Genomic DNA, 10,978 nt, shown 5'->3' with positions numbered 1-10,978 from the left:
TGATGATTAATAAATCAATGTGATCTAGTGGTGCCGTTAAACAGAACAAACAATTAAAGGCTAGCTAGATCTCTGACAAAGGTGTTATGTATTGTTTTGTTTTTAAAAAGGACCCATATCTCTTTCGTTGAGTTTCACTCCATAAAATGAATTCCGAGAATATAAATTAGTCTCCAATTACTTCCTTGCGACATGGGATGGCCAGCCACTAGCCAGTCGGTAACGTCCTAAGTGTCCATTCACATTTAACACGTTTACACTTAAAAGCTGTACTGTTAACTATTACAACACGCAACGTTACGTAAAACCAGTTGACACAGGCTAACACCAGCGTTCTTCTACAAATGGAACTAGCGCTTAGCGACGCCACGCCGCGACAGATATATAAATAGATAGATAGATAAGATATACCGAGGTAGATACGATAGACAGACAGGGAACACAGATAGTGTAAGCAAGCCACAGACGACAAATATTTGAACAAAATCAACTTTCCACCCCAGCTGTTGAAATCTCTCCGCAGTGTGGACTACTCTTAGAGCGTCAGCCATGACATCGTGTCTTTCAGTTTGTTTGCTTGTGGCACTTCTTGTGGTCGTGGTTCCCCGGTGCCTGTGTGCCTTCAACCTGACGATCCTCCACACAAATGACGTGCACGCGCGATATGAGCAGACTAACAAGTACAGCAGCCCGTGTGCAGACAAGGATGTACGGAGGCAGGCGTGTTTCGGCGGGTACGCCAGGCTGGTGACTAAAGTGAAGGAGTTCCGTGCCAAGAGACCAAACAACACGCTGGTGCTGGACGCAGGTGACCAGTACCAAGGGACGTACTGGTTCTACGTCTACGGCGGCAACGTCACGTCCACCTTCATGAACTGGCTGGGATACGACGCTATGGTAAGTTGACGTAGACATGCACGGCGGAGCAGGTGGGGGGCTCGTATATAATTATGAAGAGAGAGAGAGAGAGAGAGAGAGAGAGAGAGAGAGAGAGAGAGAGAGAGAGAGAGAGGGATATGAATTTCAGGACATATAGTTTTCAAACTTTCAAAACTACGGGCGAGATAATCCCAGACCATCGTAGAAACTTTTGCTTTGGGCCCTCGATCTCAGTCAGCCACCCCCCACCCCCACCCCGTATACTAGCGGTGGTGTAGGGGTAGACAGAGGATGCAGCTGCACCTAGCCATAAGTTTAAATGTGTAAAAAAGGTTAGGTTTTTTAAGTTTAAAACCGTCCTTTTTTGTGTAGATTGAGAAGACCATAATATAACTTAGCCCTGATTTTTCTTTATTACTGCTTCTTATTTCTTGTTCCGGCCAGTGCACCACAACTGGCATATCAACGGCCGTGGTATGTGCTGTCCTGTCTGTGGGATAGTACATATAAAATAGCCTTTGTTACTAATAGAAAAATGTAGCGGGTTCCCTTTCTAAGACTATTAGGTAAAAAATTACCAAATGTTTGACATCCAATCGCCGATGATTAATAAATCAATATGCTCTAGTGGTGTCGTTAAACAAAACAAACTTAACTTTATTACTGCTTCTCTAAATATTGTAGGTGAAGAATGGCCATACAGGTAGATATTTGTAGAAGTATATTTATTACACGGAAAGGCAAAAGAAAATATTATTTACCTTAGCGCATTTTAAAGTACTGGTGGCGGGATCGATCCCCGTCGGTGAGCTCATTGGGCTATTTCTATTTCCAGCCAGTGCACCACGACTGATATATAAAAGACCCTGGTATGTGCTATCATGTCTGTGGGATGGTGCATATAAAATACCCCTTGTTACTAATGGAAAAATGTAGCAGGTTTCCTTTCTAAGACTATATGTCAAAAATTACCAAATTGTTGACATCCAGTAGACGATGATTAATAAATCAATGTGCTCTAGTTGTGTCGTAAAACAAAACAAACTTTAACTTTTTGAAAAATACTATACATTTGGGATGATTCTCAACACATGGTCGAGAGGCCAAGAAAGGACACTCGCTGTCGACACAAAGCCATTTAGGCTAACTCCTGCAAACAAAACAGCATATATTTTATGGGCACTTTCCCATAGGGTGGACAACACGTACCACGTCCTTTGATATACCAGTCGTGGATTAGCTGTAGGCCCCCCCCCCCCCCAACCCATCATTACATGGAATACAGAATGTAGCTGGCCTTTCTACGACTGACTCAATCAAAACAATATTTTATGTTTAGTCAAAACAATATTTCATCAAAACAATATTTCATGTTTAGTGGTCAAAACAATATTTTATGTTTAGTCAAAACAATATTTCATCAAAACAATATTTCATGTTTAGTGGTCAAAACAATATTTTATGTTTAGTCAAAACAATATTTCATCAAAACAATATTTCATGTTTAGTGGTCAAAACAATATTTTTAGCGCGTCAAAACAATATTTCATTTTTCCATCGCTACATTTTTCTGTTGACAGCAAGGCACCTTTCAAACTATAAAACAAATACTTAAAAGGAAGGAAGGAAGGAGATCTTTTATTTAATGACGCACTCAACACATTTTATTTTACGGTTATATGACGTAAGATATATGTAGTTAAGGACCGCACAGATATTGAGAGAGGAAACCCGCTGTCGCCACTTCATGGACTACTCTTTTCGATTAGCAGCAAGGGATCTTTTATATGCACCATCCAACAGACAGGATAGTATATACCACAGCCTTTGATGAACCAGTTGTGGTGCACTGGCTGGAACCAAAATAGCCCAATGGGTCCAGACAATTTAATAAATTATTACTGTTCTTAGCTCGATGCTTTTAGAATAGCCTGAATACTCTCCCCGGAAGCGAGCACGACGGACATGTGGACAGTTATGACGCTATCAATTTCGTAATGAGTGTGTCATAACTGTCCATATGTCCGTCTTGCTCTCTTACGGTCAGGATACTCGGGGTACTTTTTAGAACTGTCATCCCTCTTAGAACGGCCCTGCTACTGGTATGTGAACCGAACACCTGTCTAGGAAATAATTCATAGATATTTCAGGACAATGTTACAGAACACATTAAAAACTGTTTCTTGTGTGTGTATGTGTGTGTGTGTGTTTGTGTGTGTGTGTTTGTGTGTTTGCGTGTGTATTCGTGCGTGCGTGTGCGTTGTGTGTGTGTGTGCGTGCGCATGTTTGTGTGTGCGAGCGTGCGTGTTGTGTGCGTGCGTGCGTGCGAGTGTGTGTGTGTGTCAGTCCTCAAGGACCGATTTGACGTCTTTACAAGCCTGGAAATATGATATAACCCGTACACTACAGAACTTCCTTAACCCAAGTGTACGTACATAGTATATATGTTAAGTGGTGTATCTCATGTTTACTTTAGTTTGTTGACATTACATGAGCTTATCCGTACAATGAGAGAAAATCAACCGAGAAAAGGTGAACGAAGTACAAGAAAAATATACATCCATGGAAGGAGAATCTATTGCAATTAATTAAAATTAAAATATATTTGACAAAATTACGTAAACGATCATTATTTAAGTAAATTAATGTAGAATTGAAAAAAAAGAGTTTTTTTTCTATTGATAAGACTTGATGTACAATTTTTGAAAATCATGGTACAGTTAAACAGTTAAAGTTTGTTTTGTTTAACGACACCACTAGAGTACATATAACCGACCAACGGGGATCGATCCTAGACCGGCCGCGCATCAGGCAGCGCTTTACCTCTGGGTTACGTCCTGCTCCATAGACAAGTACAAATACACTGATATTTCGGGACCAGTTATTCAAATATTTAGGCAACTTATTTGGCAAGACGCCCAGGAATTTTGTAATTAAAATATTAAATCTGTATACATATTCTCTTTTTAAAATCATCATCATCACCACCACCACCACCACCACCATCATCATCACCACCACCACCATCACCACCACCGCCACCATCATCATCACCACCACCACCATCATCATCATCATCATCAAATTTATCCAAATGTAATTCACCATTAGAATAGTTATGCATGTATACAACAAATGTTTGCCATGGTTTCTTCCACTCCCCCCCCCCCCCCCATCCCGATCCACACATTCTATACTAGATATGATAGTCATATACACAGTAACATTTGATACAAATTATGTATTGCAAAAATAACCAAATAACCTATGCACTTAATAATAAGATGCGACTGCTCACAACCTATAAGTGAAAAACCAAATGACCTCTTTTGAAACAAGATCATTAGTCACTAGTAACATAAGCATAAAAACTATGTTTCCTTTTTGCCATTGTAGTCATTTGGCAACCATGAATTTGACCGAAACATCGTTGGACTGGTTGACCCATTTCTTAAGAAGATCAACTTCCCAATCCTGTCTGCTAACCTCGATTCCAGCAAGGAGCCGACCATGCAGGGTACCTACAACAAGTCCACTGTGTTGATTCGACAAGGACGCAAGATAGGCATCGTCTCATACATCACACCAACCACTAAGGGAATATCTCATCCAGGTAATGTTTTAGTCAGGCTGAATCAAGTTTTTAAAGTTTTGATAAGTCCACTGTGTTCATTCGAGAAGGACGCAAGATAGGCATTGTCTCATACATCACACCAACCACTAAGGGAATATCTCATCCAGGTAATGTTTTAGTCAGGCTGAATCAAGTTTTTAAAGTTTTGACAAGTCCACTGTGTTGATTCGACAAGCAACCAAGACAGGCATCGTCTCGTATATCACATCACCCACTAAGGTCATATCTCATACAGGTAATATTTTGTTTGGTCCAGTCAAGTTTTTGAAGTTTTGGTGTGTCTTTTTAAGCGACTAAAGCATATTGACTATTTAATCACCATCGGCTGTTGGATGTAAAATGCACTCATAACCGAGGAAATAAAAATCATAACACCAACCACTAAGGGCATATCTCATTCAGGTAATGTTTTGTTCGTTTCAAGCAAGTTTTGGGGTGTCTTTTTAAGCGACTAAAGCATATTTACTAATTAATCATCATAGGCTATTGGATGTTCATAACCGAGGAAATAAATATCATAACACCAAACACTCGGGGCATATCTCAGTAATGTTTAGTCAGGTTCAGTCAAGTTTTTTGTGTTGATTCGACAAGGACACAAGATAGTCCGGTTCAATCAAGCTTTTAAAGTTTTGACAAGTCCACTGTGTTGATTCGACAAGGACACAAGATAGTCGGGTTCAATCAAGTTTTTAAAGTTTTGACAAGTACACTGTGTTGATTCGACAAGGACACAAAATAGTCGGGTTCAATCAAGTTTTTAAAGTTTTGACAAGTCCACTGTGTTGATTCGACAAGGACACAAAATAGTCGGGTTCAATCAAGTTTTTTTTAGTCTTGACAAGTCCACTGTGTTGATTCGACAAGGACACAAGATAGTCGGGCTGAATCAAGTTTTGAAAGTTTTGACAAGTCCACTGTGTTGATTCGACAAGGACATAAGATAGTCGGGTTCAATCAAGTTTTAATGTTTTGGGGTGGGGTTTTTTAAGCGACCAAAACATATTGACTAATTAATCATCATCGACTATTGGATGTTAAACATTATTATTACTCCACTGGGAACTCATAATGGAGAAACTAAAAATCTCAACACCAACCACTAAGGGCATATCTCATTCAGGTAATGTTTTGTTCGTTTCAAGCAAGTTTTGGGGTGTCTTTTTAAGCGACTAAAGCATATTTACTAATTAATCATCATAGGCTATTGGATGTTCATAACCGAGGAAATAAATATCATATCACCAACCACTCGGGGCATATCTCATCCAGATAATGTTTTAGTCGGGTTCAATCAAGTTTTTAAAGTCCACTGTGTTGCTTCGACAAGGGCGCAAGATAGTCGGGTTCAATGTTTTAATGTTTTGGGGTGGGGGGGTTTTAAGCGACAAAAACATATTGATTAATTAATCACTTCGGCTATTGGATGTTAAACATTATTATTACTCCAGTGGGAACTCATAACCGAGGAAATAAAAATCACAACACCAACCAATCGGGGCATATCTCATACAGGTAATGTTTTGTCGAGTTGAATCAAGTCTTTTTTAAAGCGACTTCTCAGTGAAAAGGTATTATGCAATGGTGTAACGTATAATATTATTGGACGATTTGGCGCTTAAAAACCAATCATTTACATTATGCATAATGACGCCACGTAGTTTAAAACGTTTGCATTTACACCTCCGATTTTATTGTTAACGTTGTAATAAAATGTTATTTAAGGATAATCTGTTACAAAAAAATCATCCGCAAATTGTGTGAATCGGCGAAGCCGTTCTAACATAAGTTTGTGGATGATTTTATTACTTATAATTAAATTTGAATCATACTTACAAATAATAACATTAAAAGTTCATATTTTATTTTGAATATTTTTGTTGTTGATTAAATTCAATTCAATTCAATTCAATTCAATTCAATTTATTGCATATTACCAAACAAACTGGTGTCAGCAAACAGATAAAAAACAAACAAACATACATCAACAATAACAACAACAATTAATAATAATAACAATATTAATGTACAGGCCAGACAGAGAAACACAATTTTCATTATATTTATAGGAATAAAATTATTATGTAATAATAAAGTATATTATAAAAAATAAAATGGTCTAAGTACAAATTACTGCCCCACTGATAGCTGGAACAAGAACTTTACATTTAGAAATACAGCCGTCAATAAATGTTAATACATGGTTAAGAATTTCAATATCACCATTATTGTATGACATAATAAATATACATTGTAAATTGCTATTTAGAGTAGAGAGGTCGGAAAAGGAGTTTAACTTATCAAATAGTTCTGGCCTTTCAACATAATAAATAGGGCAGTCTAAAATAATATTTTTTTCATCTTCCACAGCTTGAGAATTACAAACAAGTGCTCGGTTCAATTAGGTATTTTTAAGCTTTACAGAATCTTCCAAGTTCAATATTAAGATTGTGTGCACTGATTCTCATTTTAGTAAATTGTCTGCGTTGTTCGAATAACGCTCAGTAAGACAACTTACCACTATAAAATTACGGCATCAGGTTTGATGTTCCCTGACGACGGTATAATTGTTACCTTCATCGAGAAATAAACAAACTCCCGTTGCTAAGGCTGGACCAATGGGATGACGTTGTATTGTAATGAATGTAACTGGAATTTAATAATTTGCGTATATTTGCATTTTGAATTTTGCCATTACGTCAAACTATTTTTGGTTACAGCTCTATATTCCGAAGGTTCCATGGTCCGAAGGTTCAATAGTCCGAAGGTTCAGTAGCCCAAAGGTTTAAAGGCATCTGATTGGCTTCTTTCATTTAAATCCAAACCATCCACAGAGATTAAGGCTACACACATCGATTTCTATTGTCAGATGGTGTGCAGGTCAACAGTGTATATTACGTAAACACGAGCGCCGTATATAACTTGGTTCAGAATATGTTTTAATTTCTCTTAAACCTGTATTTTAAAGAAAAAGGTATACTAAAAGGCAAAAGTTATTGTGACACACAAAAGACAAAGATAATTAATGATAAGTTTTTACTGCTATGTACGAAACGTTATAAAATGGAAAGAGAAATGTCCGAAGGTATTGAAACGAGCAATAGTCCACGGAAAGGGCGCACCTGCCATATGCAAATCAGCCACATCACTAGAGGGGGTCCAGAGCGAAGTTCACACAGTCAGTAGCGAGTGTATCCACCTTGAGCATTGATACAGGCCTGGCACCGTCGTGTCATTGAGGCCACTAAACGCTGGAGAAAGGGATGGTACAGGCTGTGAGAGTTGCTGCCTGGAACCTGTTTCGCAGATGCTTGATTCGGATCCATGTGTCTTGAGAGGGGTTGTCACGGGTGGTCGGCCGCTACGGGGACGGTCCCTGACCTGGTTGTTTTGTTGATATCGTTGCCATAAGTGCCATATGGTCACGCTGCGAGGTCCCAGATTCAAGCATCCCTATGACTCGTCATCTGTCAGTTTCACTGAGGCATGGCATGACGAAATTGCATCAAACAGTTCACCGACTTCTGGACTTCTGAAGGCTGGACAGAGTGGCAATGATTTGCGACTGAATGTCTGGCCTTTTATGGTGAACACTGGACAGCATTTCTCCCGAATATTCCATGTTTCTTGCACAAAGCATGCAATCGCTGCAACAACTGCTTTGTTGCATTTCTTTGAGCTGTTTCATGCACATTTTCTCTGGTTTACATCCATAAATCCATTCACAAATTTATTACTCCAAACAATCCATGTCACAATAACTTTTGCCTTTGAGTATATGTCAGAAAAAGAATTCTACATTCGTGTCTCCAGCTCACGTGTCAGTTAGATACCATTTATCTTGCATTTGTTTACAATTGTATTCATCTCGCGTTCGCTCCTATTGACGTACCCAGGAATGTATGTCGGTGGGGGATCACAATGTCATGGAGGGTCAACCATATTGTTTTTGAGACTGTCAGTAGTGATGGAAGGACGGAAGGAAACATTTTATCATGGTAACCGGATATAGCAGCTTTAACAAGGACTACAACATACAAAACGTCCGACACAATCCACACAGTTAATAATGTTTTTAGCCCAAAAAGACTTCACGACACGCTTCAAACATATCCTCGAACAGCATAGGTAACTAGTGTCCAATAGTCTTCCCACGTACGCCGCCCATTATTGTAAGACTGTGTGCCACTTTTCCCTTCGAGTGTTTGGTGGATTTCCTCTGCGTGGTGCTGCCGCCGCTGAAGCCTCCAAAAGTTGCTGCTCCCCACAAAATACTATATCCAAACAATTCCATGTACTACCATTTTATAAATGTCTGTATTGCAAAAACTAATAATGGTGGCCCATGGGTTGGCTGAAAACAAAATGGCTACCACGTTACACGTTTTGTCCTACATAGAACCTTTTGTTAAATATTGTAGTAATAATTTTCTGCCAGCAGATGGATAAGGTTGCAAACCTAAGTTAATATGATATGAATAAAATAAAATGTAAATATCATAAAAAAAGATGCTGTCACAGCGTGTAAAGGCGTAGAATATCGGATGTGTAGCAGATTTCCTTGGGCCAAAAGATTGCTATGAACTTGAACTTTTCAACAGTACCAAACACCATAACAGTTCATCATCAATGTTTACATTGTTTATTGTTGCTATTGCCCATAACTCATCTTCTTGTCCTGGACGAAGGAACCGGTTGAGGCCGGTACTTGTGCCCAGGACAGGCGTGCGCTACAACAGCTTGCTCTGAATGTGCACGTTAAACAATTTTCCATTCCATTCCATAACTCATCAATATCAACAGTCTTGAAGCCATCCTTGGCAGTATCTGCCATGTGCAAAAACAGACATGGCATCACTCCTGCCAAGTTAGCTGCTGTCAAAGGGCAAATCACACTGTGCCCACAAACTGCATGCCCTTCATTGTCCTCTCTGTAACATGTTGGCATAGTGTGACAAGTAGTTGAACAATTCTATTTTGGTTTTGTCCACGCATAAGAAATGTTTTGTGTTCTTTGGCATCGATGCAGTTGGAGGAACTCATCTACTCGAGCCTTTGCCTCTCACGTGTTCAACTGTATCCCTAAGGCTATCTGGTTAATAGACATTCCCACGAATGTCAATACAAGTGGTATTCGCAAACTATGCTGATACTTAGGGCACAAATATTTGCTCTGCATACTCAAGGGAAGTCTCTGACTCCTCCAAATTCAGTATTGGGACCACGGTGGAACGATCCAGACATTTCTCACAGGGGATTAGGAAAGAATAGTACATTATCAACCCGGAATATATATCCTGAGGTAGCTGTATACACAAGCTAAGAGGCAGGGGGCAGGGGGAAACTACTGGAGCAAAATCTAAACTTCGGCAAAAAGTTTAGAGATATTCGGGCAAAATGTGGTAACCTGAGACCTTATTTCCATTATTTCCATCATTCTGTCCTCAAAATTAGTTGTAATTCATGTAAAAATGCCTAGTGAATCGTTTGCTACCCTATATAGCTGTTTTACAGTATACTAATATGAATAAAGATTGTTATCCAGATTCGGGCATTTTCGTTTAGTGTGGACAAAAACCAGCACGCCCCCTAAAAACGTGGGAGCCTGTACGCCTATGGCTGTATACAGTTAGCTGCCCTGTGTACCCTGTCGCGAAAAAAAGTTCACTTGTTGTCTTTGCATAGATCTATGTTTTGAGGCTAATTATTTGGAATATGAAGTACATTCTTAAGTTGAGTGATGACTTGTGCTACTAATACACATGAAAGATGTTACTAGTTACCAGTCAATGGAAATAATAATCTGCCATTGACATCCTTATGTACTGCAGAACGAGTGAAACTCAGTCCACTCAATGATGCCACAAAAAAAACCCCTAAATTGTTTGTCCAGAAATCTAATATTCAAGCTATGGATTTTCGAAGCTATCTTAGCGCTATGAAATCGTAAAACCATCGTAGGCTATGACGTGGCATTCGTGTTATTTTGCTCAGCAAAATTCTCACTGTGTGCGCTGCACTATAGATAGCTTCGAAAATATGTATCCTGGAGAATAGTCCACCAACTTGGATTGCACAGGAGTGTCACATAAAGCGTGTCCATTAACGTACAGCTGAGCACTGTAATATGTGTCTGTCTCCCAATCCACAGTTGCCAATTCCTTCTGACCGGTAGCGGACCAACGTCTTTACCGAGTGGCAACCACTCTGAACCACCCTCCCAGAAGCATCAACGTCGTGCTACGAACTGATACACTGTGGTTGAAAGAAGAATGTCAAGGACAACGAAAATAGGTTACGGCATTGCACCCTAAGGAGAATGCATAAGCAACTCATAAATCTAGATTCCTTGTTGTTTATCCATGTGATTGTATGCTCTCCATGTATGCACATCATCAATTATTCTTGCATCATATTAATTTTAGTTTAATAAATTCAACTGAAATAATTTATCAGTGAGATGAG

General features: G+C 39.2%; 1 protein-coding gene across 1 annotated transcript in view; it reads left to right on the top strand.

The window, feature by feature from the left end:
* Positions 1-389: 389 nt before the first annotated feature.
* The window catches only part of LOC121370839 (5'-nucleotidase-like), a 28,030-nt gene continuing 17,441 nt past the window's right edge, over positions 390-10,978 (top strand). Inside the window, exons 1-2 of the mRNA XM_041496342.1 lie at positions 390-897; positions 4,276-4,492. Of these exons, the coding sequence (XP_041352276.1) occupies positions 550-897; positions 4,276-4,492 (565 nt within the window). The 5' untranslated portion in view covers positions 390-549. The remainder of the gene's footprint in view (positions 898-4,275; positions 4,493-10,978) is intronic.

Source organism: Gigantopelta aegis, chromosome 4, assembly GCF_016097555.1.
Source record: "Gigantopelta aegis isolate Gae_Host chromosome 4, Gae_host_genome, whole genome shotgun sequence".
Classification (NCBI taxonomy): Eukaryota; Metazoa; Mollusca; class Gastropoda; order Neomphalida; family Peltospiridae; genus Gigantopelta; species Gigantopelta aegis.
This window is presented reverse-complemented; position numbering and strand designations above follow the sequence as displayed.